Genomic DNA, 24,779 nt, shown 5'->3' on the forward strand with positions numbered 1-24,779 from the left:
TCCAGCTGAGATGTAGAGGCACACTTGTGCACCATCAGAAACAGAAGCAGTTTCCAAGGTTCTTTTAAACCTGCTGAGATCTAAATGCACATCAGGGCTGTTTGGGCGGCCTGCACATACCCGACATGTTCAAAAGAAGAAAATGTGAAGTTAGAAGGAGATGAAATGCAAACATGGTTTGGACTTCAGAATTCAAATGGACTTTGGAATCATAAATTTGTCCTAATAGATACTGTATCTGAAATAGAATATTATTTCTGCTTTGTTTGACTGCTGGTGTGTTTATTGCGGTGCTAGAAATCAAAGTGCATTTTCTAGCTCTTGCCCCTTGGAGAAGTGAAGGGCGGCAACAACCACCACGGGAGTGTAGGGTGCCAGCTGCCAAGGGGACCTCAGATTATTGACTCTCCATGGACATATGAAGCCTGAGAGAGCTCCCAAGCAAGGGGGAGACCATTGTGCCCATCCAGTGATTCTGAGGTGAGACAACCAGCAGGTAATTCTTGCATAATGGAAGAGAAGCCATCCTGGTGGTGGGTGGAGAGAGAACGAGGAGATTCAGCTTCTACTTACAAGGGCTGTGCTTGGAGCCCTCTACCAGTGAATGCCATTGATCTTGTCTCTGAGTTGGGGATGGACATTCAGCTAAGAAATGGTGCCTTGAGGGTTGAAGGATGCCTAAAAGGCAAACTGGAAGTCAGAGGATGGGGAGTTGGCAGTGGAGGTCAAGAGAGGATTCAGTGAGAGGAGGGAGTACAGCCTAGGAGGGGTTATGAACAGGGGACGTGAAGATTGTAATATCCAAAGCTCTGTCTCATTCACTGAACCCACTTGTTCTAGTGCAAAGGTGGCCGAACTGTGGCTTGGGAGCCACATGTGGGTCTTTCACACATATTGTGTGGGTCTTGAAGCCCCCCCACCCCACCCCATTGGCTGGCTTGGAGAATGCATTTAAAGTTACAGTTGCTTTCTTTCCCCCTCCCCCTGTCTATTTGCTTTCCTTCCTTCCTTCCTTCCTTCCTTCTCAAATATCTGATGTTTGTGCCTTTCGGTCCTCAAACATCTGACATTTATTCTATGTGGCTCCTTCGTTAAGCAAGTTTGGCCACCCCTGGTCTAGCTCAAGTGTTGCACAGCAAGAGGACAATTCACCAGCTACCTCTTCCATTCATCGTTTCCAAGGAAGCTCATTTCTCAAGCATATGGGAACCTAATATGAATTGGGACCAGTGTTCTCTCTAAGCTGAGTTAGGGTGAGCTAGCTCACAGTTTTTTAGCCTCTGGCTCACACATTTTTGTCTTAGCTCAGGAAACTAGGTGGTAGTTGGCCAGGACCATGGAGTCCCGTAATTTTTTTTTAGTGGATGTACCACAGCCTCTTTCAACCCCCTGGAATGCTCCCCAACAAAAGCAACAAGTTGAGAATCTCTTCCAGTAGGGCCTGCAACACCATTCCCACAGGCCTTGACCAGCCAGGATGGGCACAGGTCAGGGAGAGAAACAGTAGGCCTTGCAGCTGCCAGGATCCTGCTGACATCCTCCAGGGAGAGTCGGCTGAAAAGGTCCAAAAGTGGACCTGAAGACAGGCAAGGGGCTTCAGGTTCTTTTACTATATAAATTGTGGTTGGGAGATCCTGGCGGAGCCCTGTGACTTTGTCTGCAAAGTAGCTTGCAAATGCCCCACAGCCAATAGCCAATTCCCAACTGTTTTGTTTGCCTCATGGCAATTTACGTAGATAATGAGCAAATAGTCCTAAACAATTGGGCCAGGCAAGAGCTTGCAGATGCAATGGAGGCCACAGAGAAATCTTTCTTTGCAGCCTTCACCACCATCTCGTAGGCTTCCATAAATGTCCTATAAGATGCTCTTGCTGCTTCATCAAAAGTGTGCCTCAGATTGCATTGCCAGGTTCTCCCAGGTCACTGGCAGGGGTGGGGGTGGGGATGCAAGCTCAAGGTTAAGAAATTCCCAGAGATTTGGGGGTCAAGCCTGGGGAGGACAGGAACCTCATTTTCTCCAGGGGAACTGATCTCTGTAGCTGGAGGTGAGCTGTCATTCCAAGGCAGCCCAGGTCCCCCTTGCAGGATAGCATCCTAATGAATTAACAAAAACTTGTGTCAACCCAGGTATGTGCCTGAGATATGAGAACGGGCACTTTCCTATATGTGGTGGGACTGTCACATTGCTAGAAAGTGTTGTGAAAATATTCAGAATGGAATGTATGCAGCGGTTGATCCAGAACCATTGCCATTTCTAATGTTTTGTTAGACTAGCCACACTGTGTTGCCTAAAAACCAGTTGTATGCCCTGTGGCAGTTACTTGTAAAGGTGAACTAGAAGAGTCTGTTTTTATACCCCACTTTCCTTTACCCTAAGTAGCCTCAAAGCTGCTTACAATCACTTTTCCCTTAGTTTCCCCAGAACAGGCACATATTGTGAGATGGGAGGGGCTGAGAGAACTGTGACTAGCCCAAGGTCACCCAGGAAGCTTCATGTGGAGGAGTAGTGGAGACTCAAACCCGGTACTCCAGATTACAGTCTACTAATTATAACCACTACTCCACACTGGCAGCCAGAATGCTCCTTGCTAAAAACTGGAAGTAGCAATCTGCCAAAGCTTATTATGCAAAATTTGGTTTATTATGCTAATAGCCAAGACAGGAATGCTTTAAGAAGACTATGTAAAGAAGACAGAGGCACAGAAATGGTTTATTCAATGGTGGTTTCCTTTAATAAGATGCTGGCATGGGTTGTTTCCTACAACGGAATCAAGGGAAGAAGTGCTGGACTGCCATTAAGATTTTATTTTTTGTAGAGATATAGATTTTGTGAGAGTTTTCTGCTAGATTTCATGGAAGTTTTTGTATATATTGTAAGAGGAATGTTCTTTTTTCATTAATGAACAGTTTAGGTGTTAATTTTTTTTTAAAAAAACCCTTAAGTCGCTAAATTAAAAGAACATTGTGTGATAAATAAAAACAGACTAAAATCTTGATATAGCTAAAATCCACAGCAACGTCTACCCTCTTCTGAAAAGGCTCCTGGCAGCCAGCAGTTTCTGGTTGTAGGAAACCTCTTTGGCACAGGAAGTTCTTTACCTGCCAGCAAAAATGAGCTGAAAGCGTGGCCAGGTGGCTCTCCCGGGGAACAAAGTTCCATGAAGTCTGAGTCACATCAGAAAGGATATTACATGGACCCTTCATTTGTTTAAAGATGTGTATGCCACCAGGAAAGCAGCCCCATGGTGCAGAGTGGTAAAGCTGCACTACTGAAGTTCTAAGTTCTGCTCATGCCCTGAGTTCGAGCCAGCTTCAAGAGGGGATTGGATAAACATATGGAGCAGAGGTCCATCAGTGCCTTTTAGCCACAAAGTATTGTTGGAACTCTCTGTCTGGGGCAGGGATGCTCTGTATTCTTGGTACTTGGGGGGAACAATAGTTGGGAGGGTTTCTAGTGTTCTGGCCCCACCGATGGACCTCCTGATGGCACCTGGGTTTGTTTGGGTTTTTTTGCCACTGTGTGACACAGAGTGCTGGACTGCAGGGGCCATTGACCTGATCCAACATGGCTTCTCTTATGTTCTTATTCTTATGCTGCCCTTTTACAGATCTGACAAGCTGCTGCCCTTCCTATCACCCAAGCCACTGAGAATCCAGCCCTCATGGCCTCAGCTCCACCATCCATAGAGATAGAGCAGGAGGCCAAGTGCCCCATCTGCCTGGAGTGCCTGACGGGCCCCGTGGTCCTGGACTGTGGGCACAGCTTCTGCCAGGCCTGCATCACCGACTACTGTGAGAAATGGGAGACTCTGGGAGACTTGGAGTGTCCTGTCTGCAAATTCAAGTTCCAGAAAGGGGCTTTCCGCCGAAACTGGCAGCTGGCAAACCTAGTTGAAAAAATTAAACTGGTGCCACAAAGTTCAAGAAAAGGTGTTTGCTTGAGACACCAGGAAAAACTCCACTTCTTCTGCAAAGAGGATGAAAAATTGGTGTGTGCTGTCTGTGAGCGATTCCCAGAACACCAAGGACACACAATAGTTCCCCTGGAAGTGGCTGCTCCAAAATACAAGGTAGGAACTCATCTGGATCCTTGCTGGTGGAATGCCATCATTCTCTGGAGAAGATGCACTTTCCTCCCAGCATAGCAGAAGAGGAGCTCTCCCTCCAGGGCTGGTGCTTCCAACTGTAAGGAGATTGAAGAAACCAATTGTGGGTTTTCTCCTTTTTATGATGAGTGTTTGGGCCATACTGAGAACAAAATTAAGACAAACCCAGTTTCTCTGATTAATCAAGATGGTTTTATTACTACAAGTTATAAAGATTTATTTACTCTGCTAAGTAGGGTACTCTCTTCTGTGCCAGTCTTTGCAGAGCAACAGGATATAGCAACAAGAAGACTCAAAGATTTGTTTGGCCCAACATGAAGTTTTAGAGGAGGAAAGGCAGAGAGAGGCAACAATAGTCAAAGGATGAATAAAAATGGGTGGAGAGAGGGAAAAGGCAACAGCTAGATATTAGGGGTACTCATTATGGGGATATTTGGTTGATGTAGCAGAGGTTGCCCAGACATAGAACGGGATGCAGGGTGCAGTAGATACATCTCCCAAGAAGTATATGGCAAAAAAGTAAACTTACATTTATTCAAGTAGATCCACATTCAGGTTGCAGTCAAAAGAGAAAGAAACTTAATATAGAGAGTACTTTCCCTTCCACAAATGGCCAGCCTGTCTGGCATCATGTGTGTGAGAATATGAGGGCACTGTATTTACAGGAGAGGCCTCTTGATACATTGGTCTCTGTGGAAGCCCATGTGTAGCCAGCCTGCAGCTCATTTTCTCCAACAGTCTAGTTTTTATCTCTTCCTTTCCTTGCACCCAGCTCAGCCAGATCTTGTAACGCAGTAGTTCCAGTATTGCAGTGTCACATGCTGGAGAGCAGGCAAGGGGGAAGTCCAAGTCTAGTCCAAGTCGGAGCCAGAGGTGCGTTGAAGGAACCAGTAGCTGAGTCCGAATTGCAGTCTGAAAGCAGGATCGTACATTCCAGGCGTCAGGAAACCGGGAAGTCAGAGCAGGAACAGAGCCAAGGAACGGGAGCTGGAGTAGTCGCAAGTCACCGGATGGACTTGTTGCTTCCACAGAGCATGCAACTCGAAGCAGGAGCTTAGATAGCCCGCTGCTGCTGTTTCCAGTTAGCAGACAACGGGCCCAGCCTGCCGTTTGCTAAAACTCTGGGCTGAGTGAACGTCTTGCCCGCAGTTTGGCCTCGTTCCTTCAGATCGCTAAGTCCTGACGGAGCCTTTCCCATACTCGAGCAAGGCAAGGTGGTGAACTGGGATGTGCGTCTACCTGTTGTTGGTCCTCGTCAGCTGTACAGCCAGGTGTTGAGAACCCTGCGGGCAGTGGCAGGAATCAGTCAAGTTGTGAGAGGGGTCAGCTGTCGGCTCTGCTAACCCTGTCGGCTCTGCCTGGGCAGTCCCCTTGTCAGAGCCCATGACATGCAGTAAGATAAACAACTCCCCCCCACTTTCCCACACACTTCTCATTCATGTTTTCCATCTCCCTTCACCTAATTTTTCCATGTTCCCCTCCCTTTTTATTTTCACTTCTTGACCTCAAGACCTTTTCATCCCTATCCTGCTTGGCGACAGAATGTATTTAAAAGCAGTATAGTGGCAAACTTTTGCTGATATTATGAATGGCACTGGGTTTGCTGGGCACATTTGCACTAGTGCTGCTGAGGTTCCATCCCCCCTTCTTGGACTGCGATTCTGTGCTTGACATCGGCTGGCATTGCCACAACGGCACTGGGTTCTGCTGGGCACTCTGACTGCACTAGTACTGCTGGGTACTCTGTACATCGCTTTGGTTCTACTAGGTTTGCAAAACTGTGGCCCCTCCCTTCAGTTTCTACTGCAGAGATGATCTGGTTTGACGTAGTCCTTTGGAAACTATGAAGGACGGGGGCACCTTCTTTGGGCATAGTGTGCTTCTTAACATCCAGTATGATGAGTCACATCAGAAAGGGTATTACATTGGGCCCTTCATTTGTTTAAAGATGTGTGATGCTTTGGCTAGCTAGTTAAAATTAGTACAAAGGCAGACTCCTAGCTCTCAAAAATGTCTTGTGAATGTTTGAGATTGTCAGGTCTTGGGTTTCAAAATGGAGAACAGAAGCCCACCCAAGTTCCTGCTCAGAACATGAGTGGCGTGACAGAATTCTGTTTTGCTGTCAGGTCACAGCTGGCTTGTGGACACCCTGTAAGCTTTTCAAGGCAAGAGAGGTTGGGAGGTGGTTTGCCTGCCACTGCCTGCCTCCAGGTCGGCCCTGCTGATCAGGCTGTCCTGGGACTAACCAGGTCAGGGGTAGGCTGAGAGTCATGAGACTGGTCCAAGGTCACCCAGCAAGCTTCCACGGCAGGACTGGGGGTTCAAACCTGGATTTCCCAGATCTTAGTCCAGCACTTTAAGTGTTACTGCACACAGGCTCTCCTGATGGAATAGCATACTGGAATTTGATTTTTTTTTTAACATGGTTATATATATGGATTTAAATAAATGTGTCATGGTGGCCAGGAGGGAAGAGCATGGAGTAAAGCTTTAAAAGAACACATTTCAACTGTGATCCCCCCTCTCCCCAGGATCAGTTCTGCAACCGTCTGGAGATTCTGAAGAAGGAGAGAGAGAGAATTGTGGCGTATCAAGGAGATGTGGAGAAGGAAAGCCAAGACCTGCTCGTAAGTCCAAATAGCAGAAAAATCAACCCACGAGGCTGCCCCCACTTTCAGTTTAGAAGGACGGTTGCCGGGTCTCCCCTGGCCACCAGTGGGGGATGGGGGGGTAGGTTTGCCAGATCCAGGTTGGGAAACTTCTGGAGATTTGGGGAGGGAGACTGAGACCTCAGGAGGGTCTAATGCAGGGCTGGATTAAGGCCAACGGAAAGTGGGGTTCAGCCACTGCTGATTCTAGGGGGGCATACTTGGGATATTCAGTAGTATGTACATTCCCGCCCCATCCCCCACAAATTTCTCTTGCCCACAATGCAGCCAGGGAAGCTGCAGATAAGGTTAGGAGACCAAGCGAGGGGAGGGGGCTTCTGAGCACTTTTGCTCCCTGTGGTGTTTCTACTCAACCATCATGTCTCATCCCCCAGTGGGAACTGGGGAAGTCAGCCTATGGAGGGTATTTTAGTGGGGGAACAAATGGACTCAAAAAGCCCCTTCTACTTTCTGGGTTTTCTGCTGCAGACTGAATCCTCTGTGGCTGAAAGAACCCCTCCGGGATAGGATGGGATAGGAGCGTCCTCAAGCGTCTCTTCCCACTGCAGAGACCAGCTGTGTTCCTGACGGTGGCCTGCTTTTCTTCTCTTTCCATCTCAGAAACAAACTGAAAAAGAGAAGAAAGCAACAGTAGCCAAGTTTAGGAAACTGCACACATTTCTGGAGGAACAAGAGAAATTTTTGCTGGCCCAGATGGAAGAGGTGGAGCAGGAGGTGGCGAGAAACAGGGACCAGCATCTGGCCAGAATCTCTGAGGAGCTCTCTTCTCTGGAAAGCCTCATCTGGGAGATGGAGGAGAAATGTCAGCAGCCGGCCAGTGATCTCCTGCAGGTGAGAGTGTGGCAGAAATAGGCAGAGTCGCCTTGGGGAGAAGGCTGGCTCCAAATCCTCCCTGCTTAGCAGAAAAGCAAAAGCAAACCAGCTCAGTTTATGTCGCTAGCAAGTTTTCACTTCTGCACCGGGGCCACTTTCCCCTCTGCCCCTTTCCACCTCCAGCCAGGGGCAGACTGGACAATCCCAGGGGCCCTGCAAAACAACACTCCCTGGAAATACATTCCCCCACAGCCCCCTGCCCCTCCCTGATAGACTGCAGCCACTGGAAGCCAAAGTGTGTTTGTGTTTCAACCAACAGTCTGAGGAACCCCATGGTTCCTGGGAAACTCTTTCACAACACCACCAACCAGGAAGGAGGGTCACATGCAAGACTTTTCACAACCTGTAACGTACTCGAAGCGGAGACGAGAGTAGGGCAACATGGTTTATTGGGAGCACGTTGCAAGAGAGGCAACACGCGGGCCGGGTCCCGCTTATATACAACTCCCGGTACAGCCTACTGGCTGGTCAGGCCAATCCTGACCAGTTGAACTTCCCGCCACAGCTGTTGATTGGCGGGGGAACTCGCGCCCTGCGCTGGGGCTCCTGGGACCGCCCAGTTGCCCCTGCGCCTGGTCGCATGTCATTTACTGATACACTACACCCCTCCCCCCCTGGTTAAGGAACATAGTCTTGAAGATAGGCGGGGGGTCGGCGCTCCCTGGTAGATCGCCTAGGGAGGTCCTGTGGGGGAGGCGTGGCCACCGCGGTGGGTGCGGTAGGTGCGGCTGGTGCGGACGGTGGCGACCGGACTGCTTCTGCGGGTCCCTCGGGCTCTGGCGGTTCCGGTGCTACCTGGACCGGCGTTGGGGGTGTTGGGGCCGCGTCCTCCGGCTGGTCCCCGCTGGGCTCCCCTCCGGATCTTGCCTCTTCGGTGTCTGCCAGCTCCTCTGGTAGCGTGCGGCGCCGCAATTGGTCTATGTGCCGCCTTAGTACCTGGCCCCCCTCAGTTGATATGTCATTGTGGCGGGACCCCGTGACTCGTAGTACTCGGCCCGCCACCCAAGTGGGGCCCCTTGCGTAGTTCCGGGCGTAAACTGGGTCGCCCGCGAAGAACCCCCGGACTGCGTCCCGGACCTCGGGGCTCTTGCGGGTGTCTGACGCCCGGTCGGGGTGTAGTCTGTCCAGCCGGGTTATGAGCTTTCGCCCCATGAGGAGCTCGGCCGGGCTGACCCCTGTGACCGGGTTGGGGGTGATCCTATTGTCGAATAGGAATGCCGCTAACCGGTGGTCCCAGTCTCCCTGTACTATTCGGCCCAGGGCTTCCTTGGTGGTGCGGACCATCCGCTCTGCCTGACCGTTGGTGGCTGGGTGGAAGGGGGCCGACCTTATGTGCCTAATCAGGTATCGCTGGAGGAATGCCTGGAAGTCGGCTGAGGTGAACGCAGTCCCGTTATCGGAGACTACGGTGTCCGGGATACCGTGTGTGCATAGGACCCTGCGTAGCGCCTTGATTGCAGCGGCGGACGAGGTGGACCCTACGGGGATGACCTCCAGCCATTTGGTGTAGGCGTCCACGATTATCATAAAGATCTGCCCCTGGAATGGCCCCGCGAAGTCGATGTGGAGTCTCGACCATGGTTTCCTGGTGGACTCCCACCTAGTGGCTGGGGCGCTGGGAGGCTCGGGCCGCGACTCCTGGCACGCCTGGCACCTGCGGACCCAACTCTCAATCTCCCCGTCCATTCCCGGCCACCAGACGTAGCTTCTAGCCAGGGCCTTCATTCGCACTATGCCGGGGTGGGTCTCATGGAGGGATTCTAGAACTCGCTTTTGCAGTGGGGGCGGAATCACTACCCTACTTCCCCATAGTAAGCACCCCTTGTGGGCTGCTAGTTCCTCCCTCCTGACTTTATAGGGTTTGAATTCTTCCCCCATGTTTCCCTCTGGCCACCCCCTTACCACCCAGTCGAGCACCCGTGCCAGTGTCTTGTGTTTCTGGGTGGCCTTGGCGACCTCCGCTGCGTGTAGGGGCGGCTCTGGGAGGCTTTCCATCAGCATTACCTGGTGTGCGGGGGCGGGGTCTGGGCCCATTTCCGGAAGCGGCAAGCGGCTGAGCGCGTCCGCGTGACCCATAGCCTTGCCGGCCCGGTGTATCAGTGTGTAAGTGTAGGAGTTGAGGAATTGATTCCACCTCAACACACGCTGTGACAGAATTTGGGGGGTTTGTCGATCTGGGGCCAGCAGACCTAAGAGGGGCTTGTGGTCCGTGGCTATGGTGAACCTCCGCCCGTACAGATACTCGTGGAACTTGCGGACCCCCGCCACGATCGCCAGAGCCTCCTTATCTATCTGCGCGTAATTGCGCTCTGCTGGTGTCAGTGTGCGGGAGTAGTATGCTACCGGCACCTCCCTCCCGTCCGGGAGTTGGTGCCCCAGGACTGCTCCCACCCCATACGGCGATGCATCGCAAGCCAAGATGACGGGGAGGCCCTCGTCAAAATGGTGGAGCACCGCATTGGACACCAGAACGTCCTTGACCGCCTGAAACGCGGCGGCTTGGCGTTTGCCCCAAACCCAAGGGGTTTTTTTATCCAGGAGGCGGTGAAGGGGCTCTGCTAGGGCTGCCTTGTGGGGGAGGAATGAGTGGTAAAAGTTAAGGACCCCCAAGAAGCTTTGGAGCTCCGCTTTGCAGGTGGGGGCCGGAGCTTGCACGATGGCCCGTGTCTTTTCTTCCGTGGGGTGGATTCCCGCTGCGTCCACGGCGAACCCCAGGAACTCCACCCGCGGAACCCCCAGCAGGCATTTCTCCCTCTTGACCTTGAGCCCCGCAGCCTGGAACCGGCGGAGCACCTCTCTAAGGCGGTTGCCGAATTCTTCGGGGTCCGGGGCGGCGACTAAAACGTCATCGAAGAACGGCTGGACTCCGGGGATCCCTTTAAGGAGGGCGTCCATTATACTCTGGAAGATCCCCGGAGCGACGCTTACCCCGAACTGTAGCCTCTTCACCCGGAAAGCCCCCCTATGTGTTACAATCGTCTGGGCCTCGGCCGTCTTATTGTCCACCGGGAGCTGTTGGTAGGCCTGGGCCAAATCCAGCTTCCCGAAGATTTTAGACCCCGCGAGGGCAGCCAGGACGTGGCTCACCACCGGCACTGGGTAGGGGTTATCCTGCAGTGCCCGGTTTATCGTGCATTTGTAGTCTGCACAGATCCGCACCTCCCCGTTTGGCTTGAGTGGGGTTACGATGGGGGTCTCCCAGGGGGCGTAGTCCACGGGCTCCAGGACACCTTGTGCCGTGAGGCGGTCTAATTCTGCCTCAATCTTAGGTTTCAAGGCGAACGGAACCCTTCTGGCCTTGAGCCGAATCGGTCTGACCGTGGGGTCTAGGGGCAGGGAAATGGGCGGCCCCCGGTAGCTCCCTAGTGACCCATCGAATACCTCGGGGAATTCCTTGCAAATCTCCCCGAACCCCCGGGGCGTTATGGTCTGGCCCACCCCCTCCACGCGGATTCCCAAGGGTTTGAACCAGGCCAGACCTAGCAGGGTGGCCAGCTGGCGCTTAACCACCAGGATGTCCAGCGGGCCGTGGAAGGACCCCCGCTCGACTTGTACCCGCGCCCACCCCGCAATTTGCACCGGGTTCTTCTGGAAGTCCCGGAGTATGAAGTCTGCCGGCCGAAGTTGCAGCCGCTGGCGGGGACACAGTTCTCTTAGGGTTTCTTCCGCAATAAGGGAAATGGAGGACCCTGAGTCCACCTCCATTTGGCAGGGGTTCCCCTCTATAAGGACCGCCACTTTGATTTTATCGGGGGAATCGTGGGGCAAGTTCAGTACCTGTAGGGACGTGGAGTCTACCGCGTGGGACTCCGCGGACTCGTGGTACGTGGTCGGCTTCCTGCGGTTGGGCTTGGCTCGGCAAGCCCTGGCAATGTGGCCGGTCTTTCCGCAGCTCCTGCAGTCCCAGGTCCGGTATTGGCAGTCTCTCCGCTCGTGGGGGCCGCCGCAGCTGGCGCACTTGGTGGCCGGGGCTCTCTCCGACGCTGGTGGTCGGTCGGTCGCTCGGGGGCGTTGGGTCGCTCTGTTGGGTGGCCCGGCTGGGCGGCGTAGCTGATGGGCTTCCTCCTCCTCGGGGCCGTCTTGGTCCAGCTCTCCGTGGTGGGCAGCTTCCATCTTGGCCCGGGGAAACGTTCGTGCGGTTCGTTCCCATGCCACCGCTTCGCTGAAGGCGGCCTGGAGAGTAAGCTCTTCTTTGGCGAAGAGCTTCTGCTGGAGCCTCTCGTCGCGGAGGCCCCACGTGAATCTGTCCACCAGGGCTTCCTCCAGTTGGGGGAGGTTGCAGTTCCCGGCGAGTTTACGGAGGGCCGCCAGGTAGTCTGCGGCGGACTCGCCCGCGATCTGGTCCCGTTTGTGGAACAGGAACCTGCGAGCCACCCGCGAAGGCTGTGGTGAGAAGTGTCCCGTGAGGAGTCGGATGATCTCGTCGTAGGATTTCTCTGCCAGACGGGCGGGTGCCGAGAGACCCTTGGCGATCTCGAACGTGGCAGGCCCGCAGACGCTCATGAGAACGTCCCTCTTCGCTCCGGCGTCAGTGATCTTGTTGGCCCGGAGGTAGAACTCGACCCGCTCCGCGTAGGACTCCCATCCCTCTGGATTGGTTGGGTCGAAGGGCTCGAGGTAGCCGGTGATTCCGCTTTGGTTGGCCATGATGGCGGCGACAGTCGCTTGTTGCCCAGATCTCCGTCGTAGCCGCTGCGGCTAGGATCCCATCCTCGTCGCCAGTGTAACGTACTCGAAGCGGAGACGAGAGTAGGGCAACATGGTTTATTGGGAGCACGTTGCAAGAGAGGCAACACGCGGGCCGGGTCCCGCTTATATACAACTCCCGGTACAGCCTACTGGCTGGTCAGGCCAATCCTGACCAGTTGAACTTCCCGCCACAGCTGTTGATTGGCGGGGGAACTCGCGCCCTGCGCTGGGGCTCCTGGGACCGCCCAGTTGCCCCTGCGCCTGGTCGCATGTCATTTACTGATACACTACACAACCCATTTTAAAAGGAGGCTGTCTAGGGGTGGTGTGGTGTGGGGAATGTCACTTATATATAAAATGCACACCGACACACAGTGGCAACGGCATATGGTTACAGGAACAGCATCCCCACAGCTGTTCTGGGCACTGCTGTGCTTGCTGCTGTCTGTCTAGCATGTCTGTGCAGATGTGATGGCACTTATGCCCAGACAGACCCTCTCTCCTCTCTTCCCTTTCATTGCTGAACCATGTTGCGAGGCTGCAGGGAAAAGGGGGAAAGTCCACAAGGGGAACACAACACACCCTACTCTGAAGGTCTCTCTCTTCTTCTCACCCTCTGCCTTCTTTCTTTAGGATGTCAGAAGCACATTGCAGAGGTAAGTGGATCTTTAACATTAACCTTCTTAATCCTGGGATTGAACTGGGCAGCTTGTGAAGAATATAAGAACATAAGAGAAGCCATGTTGGATCAGGCAGTTGCCCATCCAGTCCAACACTCTGTGTCATTCAGTAGCCAAAAACCCCAAGTACCATCAAGAGGTCCACCAGTGGGGCCAGGACACTAGAAGCCCTCCCACTGTTGCCCCCCCCCAGCAGTGAGAATACAGAGCATCCTGATGATACCTTTCATGAGATTCAAGAAATTGCAACTTACTTCATGGTATTGAAGTCCACACTGGAATCTGGACCATCATTTAGGAATTTTTTCAGAGAAAGGACTTTACCCTTTTGTGTGTCTGTCTGTGATATGTAATCTTTATTTACCTGTCTTTATTATAATAAATGTAATGAGTACTGAGTAGTTCTGGTCACAGTAACCAATAGGGTTAGTGTAGCCAGTTCTTAAGAAAGCAGGAGCTGTGCATTCCTCTTCAAGAGCCCGCCCACCTTTCAGTGCTTTCAGCATCAGCCTGTTTCTCTTGGCTTTCTGCCAGTTCCTTCCTCTGCTTCTCTGGCCCACTTGGGGCGGAGGGGAGGGAGGGAGATTCTGAATGGGATGGATGGTACCCTAATGGGATTTTCTCCAGGTATGAAGACAAGGAGTCGTTTGAGAATCCAGTGGCTTTTCCTCTTGCTCTGAAGTGGCACATCTGGGACTTCTCAGATTTAAATCTCCTTTTGGAGGCCATCGAGAAGCAATTCAAAGGTAATGAAGAAACACTGCCGGAGTTTCAGACTGGACATTAGAGTGGGCCAGATGTGTTTTAGTATGTTCCAGGCTGGCTGTAAAGTACTGGGGTTGGCACAGTAAGAGACCAGAGTCGGAGAGTGATTTCAGCAAGCTTTACTTCAGGAACACAAACACAGACTGAGCTCTATTCAAACCTCCCGCTCCTTTATACAATTCTTGCCCCCTTCTGATTGGTCCTTAACTATGTACATGGATTGGCTATTTACAGGGGCCTAAGGGCCTATCAGGGTACAGTATGAGCCTAGATGTTGATTGGCTACTTATGTTTCAATCCTTCCCCTGATTGGGCACGCTTAGGCCTTCTCTGGAACCCTGGTGTGGAGTACAAGCTTTGGCTTGTTCAGCTTCCCTCCAAAAGTAACAGTTCCCTCCAAAAGTAACAGTTCTCCCATTTGAGCCTAGGACACAACACCCCTCCCCCCATAGTTCCAGCTATCCGGTGACATAGTCCTGGAGATATGCCGGAGGGCGGTGGTCTCGTGTCGAGCGTCGGAGCTCCGAGGGGACTGGGCATTCCGACTCGGTTGGTGGTTCCGCGGCGGAAGAGCTGGAGACATCTGGGACGGCGGCCCCGGGAGACCTGGGTTCAGCTGCGCGGTCGGGGGTCTCCTCCTGCTGGTCCGAAGCGGGCTCCACGGAACCCTGTTCTGTGTCAGGCTCACGGGGACTTACGTTGTCCGGATCTGGAGCCTCTGACCTTGGCTCCCCGGCAGGCAGGCGACCACGGAGTTGGTCGATGTGTCGCCTCAGGAGATGTCCACCCTCCAAGGTCACTGCATAGACCGGTCCGGTGACGTGGTCCACCTTTCCAGGGAGCCAGGCGGGGCCAGTGGTGGCATAGTTCCGTGCCCACACTGTCTCACCTGGGTAGAACCCTCTGGGGGCTTTAAGGTGTTCCGGCGCCGGTCGCCTGTCTGGGGCTCGGTCAGGGTGCAGCTTGTCCAGCAGGGTGGTGATGCGGCGGCCCATGAGGAGTTCGGCTGGACTGCGACCTGTGGAGGCGGTGGGTGTGGTCCGGTAGGCCATTAGGAAACACGCCAAGTCTTTTGGCCAGTCTGAGGGGCCCAGACGGTTCAAGGCCTCCTTTGCCGTGCGCACCATCCGCTCTGCCTGGCCGTTGGTGGCTGGATGAAACGGGGCAGAGCGAATGTGCCTGATGAGGTTCCTGGCTAAGAAGTCCTGGAACACTGCGGATGTGAATGCTGTGCCGTTGTCGGTGACGATGGTCTCCGGCAACCCGTGGGTTGCAAAGATGGCCCTCAGAGCCGTGATGGTCGCCTGCGATGATGGCGAGGGCACCTGGATCCCCTCCAACCACTTGGAGTATGAATCCACTAGTATGAGTAGAGTCCGCCCATGGAAGGGGCCAGCAAAGTCCATATGCAGTCTTGACCAGGGGGTTTTGGTGGATTCCCATGGTTGCACTGGGCCACGTGGGGGGTCAGGCCTTGACACCTGGCATGTCGGGCACCTTTTAACCCAAGCCTCAATTTCTGCATCGAGGCCGGGCCACCAGACATAGCTCCGTGCGAGAGCCTTCATGCGGACTATGCCCGGGTGTGCCTCGTGCAGGGCTCTAAGCACTTGGTCTTGCAAGGGTTTGGGGATGACGACTGTTGCCCCATAGTAGGCAGCCTTTGTGGGTGGATAGTTCGTCTTTCCGGGCTGCAAACAGAGTAAATTCCGGCCCAGTCAAGCCCTTGGGCCACCCCCTCCCCACCCAGTCCAAGACACAGGAGAGGACTGGATCACGAGTGGAGCGGGCAGCAACGTCGCAGGCGAGCAATGGCCTGTCCGGAAGCATGTCCATTAGTAGGATCTGATGAGCCGGGGCTGGATCGAGATCCTCGTCAGGCAAGGGCAAGCGGCTCAGGGCGTCAGCATGGCCCATTGCCTTGCCCGGGCGATGCACTAGGGTGTAAGTGTAGCCGGCTAGAAAAATGGACCAACGGAGGACCCGTGGGGACAACACCTGAGGGGTCTGCCGGTCTGATGCAAAGAGGCCCAAGAGGGGTTTGTGGTCCGTATAGAGGGTAAAGGGCCGGCCGTAGATGTAATCATGAAATTTTTTTACGCCGGCCACAACTACCAATCCTTCTTTGTCGATTTGGGCGTAGTTCCGCTCCGCCGACGAGAGGGTCCGCGAGTAGTACGCGATAGGGACTTCGGTCCCATCAGGGAGTCGGTGGCCCAGAACTGCCCCCACGCCATAAGGGGATGCGTCGCATGCAAGGACCAAGGACAGGGTCTCGTCGAAATGGGCAAGGACGGAGTTGGACATCAGGAGGCCCTTGATATCCTGGAAGGCTTTAGCGTGCTGGCGGCCCCATGCCCAGGGTCGGTTCTTGTCTAGAAGTCGGTGCAGGGGTTCGGCCACCGCTGCCTTGTGGGGGGAGAAAGCATGATAAAAGTTTAGGAGGCCGAGGAAGGCCTGGAGTTCTTGCTTGTTGGTGGGCGCTGGAGCATCTCTGATGGCACACAGCTTGGCGTCGGAGGGGTGGCCCCCCTGGGCATCTATGGAGAACCCCAGGAATTCCACCCGATCCACGCCCAGGAGGCACTTCTCCCGTTTGACCTTGAGGCCGGCTGTTTCAAAACGTTGTAGGACTCCTCTAAGGCGGGCGGCGAATTCTTCAGGCGAGGCTGCCGCGATCAGCACATCATCGAAGAATGGAGTGACTCCGGGAAGTCCTTTTAAAAGAGAGTCCATGAGTTCCTGGAACAACCCCAGAGCCACACTCACGCCAAATTGCAACCGCTTTACTCTAAAGGCCCCCCGGTGGGTCACAATTGTTTGGGCGTTGGCCGTGGCCTCATCCACCGGCAGCTGTGGGTAAGCTTGGGCCAAGTCCAACTTGCCAAAAAATTTTGCGCCGGCTAGGGTGGCTAAAACGTGGCTGACGATGGGCACAGGGTATGCGTGGGCCTGAAGAGCCTTGTTGAGGGTGCACTTATAGTCTGCACAAATCCGCACCTCCCCACTGGGCTTGACTGGAGTCACGATGGGAGTTTCCCAGGTTGCGTGGGTGACAGGCTCTAGTATTCCCTGTGCAATCAGTTTATCCAGTTCCTCCTCAATTTTAGGCTTGAGCGCGAATGGAACTCGCCGCGCTTTAAGCCTAATAGGCCGCACTGTGGGGTCGAGGTGTAGTGTAACCGGGGGACCCGTGTAGCAGCCCAAGGTGCCATCGAAAACGGCCAGGAACTCTTCGCAAACCTTGTTAAAGTCCACTCCGACAGTCTTATTGACCCCCCTGATCTCTATTCCCAGGGGCTTGAACCAGTCGAGACCCAAAAGGTTTGTAAGGTGGTTCTTGACCACTAGCACTTGTAGCTGGCCCTTGAACCCCTTGTATTGGACTGGGACCGGGCCCACTCCCAAGATAGGCACCTTATTCTTCTGGAAGTCCACTAAGGTAAACCCCGGGTCCCTGAGACGAGGCCTCAGCCTGGTGGGAATTTTAAAAAATGTCTCTGCCGCTATAATAGATGCTGCTGCCCCAGAATCCACCTCCATTTGGCAGGGCACCCCCCCCGATCCCTACATTGACCCGGATTTTGGAGGGCCTGACTGGCGAGTATGGGTGGGCGTGGAGAGCGTCGGTCTCGAAGTCTGGCTGGCCTTCAGAGTGCGCAGATCTTTGCGAGACGCGTGCTCGGGATTTGAATCTGCAGGCGCAGACGATGTGGCCTTCCTTGTTGCAGAGTCGACAGGTGGCATTCCGGAATCGGCAGGTCTTCCGCTCGTGCTGGCCCCCGCAACTTGCACATGCAGGTAGTGTCTTGTGTCTCATGCCCTGTGGGACATGGGTGGTCTTCCTTCCTGCTGAACGATAGCCGGTTTGTAGAGCTTTGTCCTCGTCTGAGTCCTCTGTAGATGGTTCCGGGTTGATCTGGTGTGCCGCAGCCTGTCTTGTCAGCCGTGGCTCTGCTGATCTGCCCTTCTCCCAGCTGGTGGCCACATCGATTGCCTTTGTTAGGTCGCACTCGGAGAGGGACAGGAGTTTCTGTACTAGTTTTTCGTCCCTCAAGCCCCATACAAACTGGTCGAGAAGGGCTTCGTTGAGGTCTGCGAAACTGCATCGGCTTGCCACCCGGCACAGGCTTGTCAAGAACGCCATCGTGGTTTCGCTTGCCTTCTGTGTCCTTTGTCAGAAGTCCCAGTGCCGGGTGAGCTTGGTTGGCTGGGGCTGGAAATACTTCTCCAGAGCGCTGATGTCGTCCACTGGCGTCTCTGAGAGCTTACTGGGTTGGAGAAGAGCCCTAAGTCCACGGTCTCCGTGCCACACGTACTGATAAGCAGAGCTCTCTGCATGGTAGTCTCTGTAATCTTCTGGAAGGTCAGGTATGACTGGAAGCCTTCGACCCACGAGTCCCACAGCTCGGGGCGATCGATGCTAAAGGGCTGTAGGAGGTTGGCTGGCGCCTCCATTCTTGGCAGCGTGTCTGGGCGGCTTGCGAGCTGGGGTGTGCGCAGAGCGGAGGTGCGGACCCAGATGGCTTGGATTTAGCCACCTTTCCGTGTTCCTGGTTCTGTTGCTGGTTCTTACTGGCATCCCATCCTCGTCGCCAGTGTAAAGTACTGGGGTTGGCGCAGTAAGAGACCAGAGTCGGAGAGTGATTTCAGCAAGCTTTACTTCAGGAACACAAACACAGACTGAGCTCTATTCAAACCTCCCACTCCTTTATACAATTCTTGCCCCCTTCTGATTGGTCCTTAACTATGTACATGGATTGGCTATTTACAGGGGCCTAAGGGCCTATCAGGGTACAGTATGAGCCTAGATGTTGATTGGCTACTTATGTTTCAATCCTTCCCCTGATTGGGCACGCTTAGGCCTTCTCTGGAACCCTGGTGTGGAGTACAAGCTTTGGCTTGTTCAGCTTCCCTCCAAAAGTAACAGTTCCCTCCAAAAGTAACAGTTCTCCCATTTAAGCCTAGGACACAACACTGGCTGTATCATTAACAGACCTAGGAACGTGGGGAGTTTATGTATCAGTTCAGAAGGCCATTTTAGTTCACCATGGAAAGTTTTCTGATCAGAATTCTGCCATAACTTCAGCTCAGAATTGCATTACATGGACTTCTCGAAATTATATTATGTTATTGATCTCTAATCATTACTGCAACCATGCAAGGGCACATGGTGAGGTAGATGGTCAAACAAGCACCTAAAATGACAGGGAGGGAAACTGCTCTTTTGGGCATCTATTTTTAATGAAACAGCCGCTGGATCCATTTCAGGGACACCCCCCCCCTTCTCTCTGCAATGTGTCTGTGACCAAATCAGACTTATCAAAACTGGTCCCTTTGATTGGATGTTTGTGTTTGTTTGAATATGTCGTAGCAGAGCCCACAGAATGGTCTCAAAGGGACAGACTGGTTTTAAAGTAGAGTCATACCCTTCGAAGCCCATTGAAATCAGTGAGTCTGAAGAGTGTAACTCAGCTCAGTATGTGCTGCGGAGACTCTGTCTAGAAGCATCCTAAATTTAGCCAGATTGGACCCTTGGGCTGCAGTCCTTAGTGTACTTTCTGTGACATGAATCTCAACTCCAATGACTTGTGAACACAAATCTGAATATTTGTACACAATCCCCCACCCCCAAGATAGTTTCTACTTGACCCTGAAGCTGTAACTCAGAAGAAATATGTACCTGTGTGCCATCAAGTCACAAATGACTTCTGGCAACCCCCACCAGGAGCTGATCAAGACCAGTGTTTGCTGTTTTCTTCCTCTGCAGAGTCTTCTTTGGTCGATCCAAGTACCGACTCATCTTAGCTTCAGCAGTTTGACAACACTGGGCTGTATCATGCCCCTCCCCTCCCCAAAAGAAAATAGTATTATTAGCTGGTATTTTTGTCACAAGAAGGGCCTGCTGCTCACTTTCCATTCCTTTGCTTCCTCAGACACTCTGGATTCTGGACTTCATCTGCAGAAAGGTACATTTTTCTTCATAAACTGATCAATTATTTCTAAACTAAAAAGCTTCCCCTAACAATTTGTGTTCTCCCACTTGGTGTTCTCCGAGATAACACAACTGAATGCTCTTGTTTCGTTCCTCAAAATCTTATGCTCCCTGCCACAGCCAGTTCCTTCTTGTGCTGAGGATGTTGGTAAGGGTGAAAGAAAAGGTTGAGGGGATGAAACCTGCCGCCATATTTAAATGATGGGAGAATGGTTGCTGGACAACAGGTTGACTGAGTTCCATAAGAAAAGTCTCTCTATTCTCCTGCCAAAGGTGGGGCATCAGGTTTGCCAGCCCAGGGTAGATCATGCCTGATGTTCAATAGCTCCATGTTGGTAACTCCAGTCCAGAAGAAGTTCCAACTGGTAATATTGCAATTCTTTTAAAATTTCCACTGCAGATACCAGAACAGGCATTAATTTTTGTAGCAGTTGGGGGTGGAGCAATTTGAATTAAGTACCAAGGATATTTCTGTCAGTTCTAGCTCTGCCCCTTGTTCAATGTGTAGCAGGTTTTCCGCTGCTTCTCCATTGCATTCAGGCACCTTCTGGGTTTTCCCAGCTTACTTAAACCAAGTTTCCACTGGAGTTTTGGAAAGGATTGCAGTGAAGTTTGGGCAGCTGCTATGTGGGTGGCAGAATCCAGATTTTCCCAACCCCTGTGGCCACTATTTCCCTGACCCTGTCCTACGGTGAGCATTTCTTTCCCTCACTTTTGGAGGCATTTAATTGTTTGTTTCCAATAGATTTGATTCCTTTTAGGGAATGTTCCTTAGGCCATAAGGTCTCCACATCCACCATTAGCAGATGGGTCAGAGGCTGCATTTTCCTGGCATATAAGTCCAGGGGACTGGATCCCCCTTTGGGTGTTACAGCCCACTCCCTCAGAGGGGCAGAAACCTCAGCTTTATCCGGTCCTTCCCTTCCTTAGAGGTGGTCTGTAGGGCTGCAACCTGGAAATTGCTCCAATCATCATTACAGAATTGACAAAATGGGCTCAGCTGAGACTACTTTTGGAAGAAAATGGTCCTGGAGCATACCTTTTCAGGCTAGAGTCTGAGATTCTTCCCCTCTCTGAGGCATGCTGCTGTCTTATGTGCCAGATGTGGAGACTTCCCCACCCCGGACCACTGGAGAATGGAAGATTTGTCTCACTGTGCATCTTCCTTGTCGGTGGTCCTAGAGTAGGGCAGTCTCTTCCCATCCAAGGGGGCGAATTCCCCTTCTCAGAAGGCACTTCAGCCAGAGTAGGTGTGCTGTATTGACTCTATGGGGCTTCTTTGCCTCAGTTTCAGTTTCCTGAACTGGTGGGCATCTCTTTTGAGTTCTTCACCCTGTTCTCTGTGTGGTTGGTTGGAGGCTTTTTTGGACCATTTTATTGGAGGTCTGATTTCATGTTTGATCATTTGGAGAGGGAGTTGTGCTGCTTCAGGGCCAGACTGGGGCCTGGGAGCGAAGCCCCTCTCCTCCCGGAATAGCAAGTTTCTGGACTCTCCAGCAATGAGCTTCTCCCAGAAGTAGAGACTGCCCCACCCCAGGACCAGCGAGAAGGAAGATTCTTGGTAAGGGAGACAAATCTTCTGTTCTTGTGTGTGATTTCCAACCAAAGAAACCTGTGACTGAAATTGCCATTGTTTTTTTTCTCTCCTTCATCGTTCTCTTTTCAGGGGTGGGATATGGGAGGAAATAGATTGTGTCCCTGTGGGTGCTTGTTGTGTACATTGTCTGCCTTCTGAAGCTTGTCAGTCTTCTGAAGCTTTTAGAAGGGCAGGAGCAGGCAGGAGAGCCTGATGACCAAGGGGAGGGTGGTAGAGGTGGGAGGAGGCCATGGCTGGCAGGAGAAGGAAACCAAGCTGGAAATCCCCCAGCTGATGCCGTTTCACTTCTTGTTCCCTCATCTTCCTCCAACAGCAAATGTGATTCTGGATCCGGACACAGCCTATAGATGGCTCATCCTGTCTGAGGGTCAGAAAAGTGTGAGACGAGGAGAAGAAGCTCAAGCTCTGCCCAACAGTCCTGAGCGATTTGGAAGTCATGCTGCTGTGCTGGGCTGTGAGGGATTCACAGGAGGCTGCCATTTCTGGGAAGTCCTTGTGGGAAGTGAGGAAAGCTGGGCTGTGGGGGTGGCCAGAAAGTCTGTGAAGAGGAAGGGAGAACTCACTCTTACTCCTGAGGAAGGGATCTGGGCTGTGGGGAAGTGGGCAGGGATGCAGAAGGCTTATATAAAAAACCATTACCCTCCCCTGACTGTGATTGGGGAGCTGAAGAGGATCCGAGTGTGCCTGAACTATGCTGGGGGTCGAGTGGCCTTTTTTGATGCTGACCGAGCAGCCCTTCTCTACGAGTTCTCTGGAGCCTCCTTCCATGGAGAGACCCTCCTGCCCTTCTTTCGGGTGCCTGGAAAAGGCTACCTCAAAATCTCTTCATAGGACTTTTTCTTGACACCAGAACCATCGGGAATATTATTTCTCCATACCTGTAAAGACTTCTCCTGTCTAGGGTTGCCGGGTCTGTGTTGGAAAACACCTGGATACTTTGGGAGGTAGATCTGGGAGAGGGCGGGGTTTGGGGAGGGGAGGTGTAGTGTATCGCCGCAACCATTTCGTTATACCGAAATAGCGTTAGTCCGCGCAGCCAGCGGAGGCGACTGGGGACACCCAGACGACTCCGCGGAGCGCGCTGAGCACCCGCCAATCACCATCAGTGGCGGGAAGTGGACTGGCCAGGATTGGACTGGCCAGTCTGGGGGGATGTTCCGGGCGATGTATATAAGCGGGACCCGGCCCGCGTGTTCTCTCTCTCGTGTGTGTAATGAACCTGCAATAAAGTATGTTGCCCGACCTATGTCTCCAATTCTGGTACCTTATAGTGGCGACGAGGATGGGATCCTAACCACGTCGGCTACAGCGGAGACAGGGCGACCCACAGGCCACGACCGCCGCCAGCGTACACTCACACAGGCCGAGCGCAATTACGCGCAAATAGATAAGGAGGCTTTGGCCATCGTGGCGGGGGTCCACAAGTTTCATGACTATCTGTATGGGCGAAGGTTCACAATAGCCACTGACCACAAGCCGCTCTTAGGTCTGCTGGCCCCAGACCGCCAACCCCCCCAAATACTTTCACAGCGCGTGTTGAGGTGGAATCAATTCCTCAACTCTTACATGTACACACTAGTCCACCGAGCCGGCAAGGCTATGGGCCACGCAGATGCACTTAGCCGGTTGCCACTGCCGGAGCAGGCGCTCTGACCTTCTTGGCTGCTGTGCATCAATGCAGTGCTTCTTGGCTGTGTGCATCAATGCACAGCAGCCAAGAAGGTCAGAGCGCCTGCTCCGGCTGCAACACCACTGAGGATGTTCTCCGCAGCTGAGAACGAAACGTCTGGAAGGAAAACTTTCTCCAGTAGAACACGGCACATGAGCCCGAAAGATTCTACAAACCCTACGTTTGCAAGACCTCAGTCTTTTCTGAAAAGTCTACAAGGGCAATTTTGCTGCTTGGATTTTTCTGCAAAGGGGTGGGGGGGTGGGGGGGCAGTGTGTCCTTGGCCTGGAAAAAATATCTCCTGCATGTATCTGGCTTCATTCCTTGGATTTTCTGATATGCAGGGCTGCCAGGTTCAAAATTAGATGCTAATGTCCCCCCTCCACAAGAAGAGAGGGAAAGGGAAATGCAGGGCCCCTCCTTTTCCCAACAGCTGGAAGGAAGAGAAGAAGCTGGAGAGACACCCAAAGATGCCCATCCCTTTTATTGTCCAGAGGTCTGTCCCACTCACCCACCCCATAGATTGCTGCATTCACAATGTTTAGAGCCAGTTTGGTGTGAGAGCCTGTCTGGTGTAGTGGTTAAGTGCGCGGACTCTCATCTGGGAAAAGAAGAAGACTACAGATTTAAACCCCGCCCTTCTCTCTGAATCATAGACTCAGAGCGGCTTACAATCTCCTATATCTTCTCCCCCCACAACAGACACCCTGTGAGGTGGGTGGGGCTGAGAGGACTCTCATAACAGCTGCCCTTTCAAGGACAACTCTTGCGAGAACTATGGCTAACCCAAGGCCATTCCAGCAGCTGCAAGTGGAGGAGTGGGGAATCAAACCTGGTTCTCCCAGATAAGAGTCCATGCACAACCACTACACCACGTGGCAGATCAAGGATTTGAACCTTGGTCTCATAGATCCTAGGCACATTTAATTTCCCACTCCTCCACTTGCAGCTACTGGAATGGCCTTCGATCAGCCATAGCTATCTCAGGAGTTGTCCTTGAAAGAGCAGCTTCTGAGAGAGCCCTCTCAGCCCCACCCACCTCACAGGGTGTCTGTTGTGGGGGAGGAAGTTAAAGGAGATTGTGAGCTGCTCTGAGTGGAGGGTGGCATATAGATGCAATGTCATCATCTTCTTCAATGGCCAATTGGAATATGGAACGAGCGGTTCTGCAACTGTCCAAAAAACCTGCATGAATATCTTATGTAGCAACAGAAAAAGCTGCTGTCCTTTTTTTGTGTAGCCAGGATCACATAACAATTTCCAACAGAAGGACCTGTGAAAAATGGATCTCTTTTCTTCCTGAAAGCAGCATCAGTGTTTTTCCAGTAATTAAATTCAAACAAATAGTGACTATAGAAACTTAACATCTTATTCCTCTTTAGTTTTTGCATCTATTAAAACATTGTCATTACACTGTATGCTAATTTCCACTGTCTGCATATCCATGAACTGTCACCTTCCATTTCAGTGTATTGGAGGAAGTGTGCTTGCACACAAAAGCTGATCCCTTGAATAAAACTGTGTTGGTCTCAAAGGCTCCCCTGGAGTCGGACTTTGTGCTGCTGCTTCAGACCAAAACAGGTGCCCACCGGGATCTACCCCCCCCCTTCCAACTGTTCCAGCTGAAACCAGCAAAATGAATTGGCAGGGCTGTTGGATGCCTGCACAGGGGCCTTGTGTGGTCAGTGCTGAGGCGGGCTGCTCTCCCCAGTAGCTAACACCTGGTATGTACTGAG

At 52.6% G+C, this 24,779-nt stretch overlaps 1 protein-coding gene across 1 annotated transcript in view; it reads left to right on the forward strand.

Annotated features, from left to right (window-relative positions):
- Positions 1-22,205, forward strand: part of LOC132571792 (tripartite motif-containing protein 10-like) — a 49,762-nt gene extending 27,557 nt beyond the window's left edge. The window contains exons 5-7 of the mRNA XM_060238586.1: positions 13,645-13,763; positions 19,719-19,751; positions 21,688-22,205. Coding sequence (XP_060094569.1) covers positions 13,645-13,763; positions 19,719-19,751; positions 21,688-22,205 — 670 coding nt within the window. The remainder of the gene's footprint in view (positions 1-13,644; positions 13,764-19,718; positions 19,752-21,687) is intronic.
- The last annotated feature ends 2,574 nt before the right edge of the window (positions 22,206-24,779 follow it).

The sequence above is a fragment of the Heteronotia binoei genome, chromosome 5 (assembly GCF_032191835.1).
Source record: "Heteronotia binoei isolate CCM8104 ecotype False Entrance Well chromosome 5, APGP_CSIRO_Hbin_v1, whole genome shotgun sequence".
Taxonomy (NCBI): Eukaryota; Metazoa; Chordata; class Lepidosauria; order Squamata; family Gekkonidae; genus Heteronotia; species Heteronotia binoei.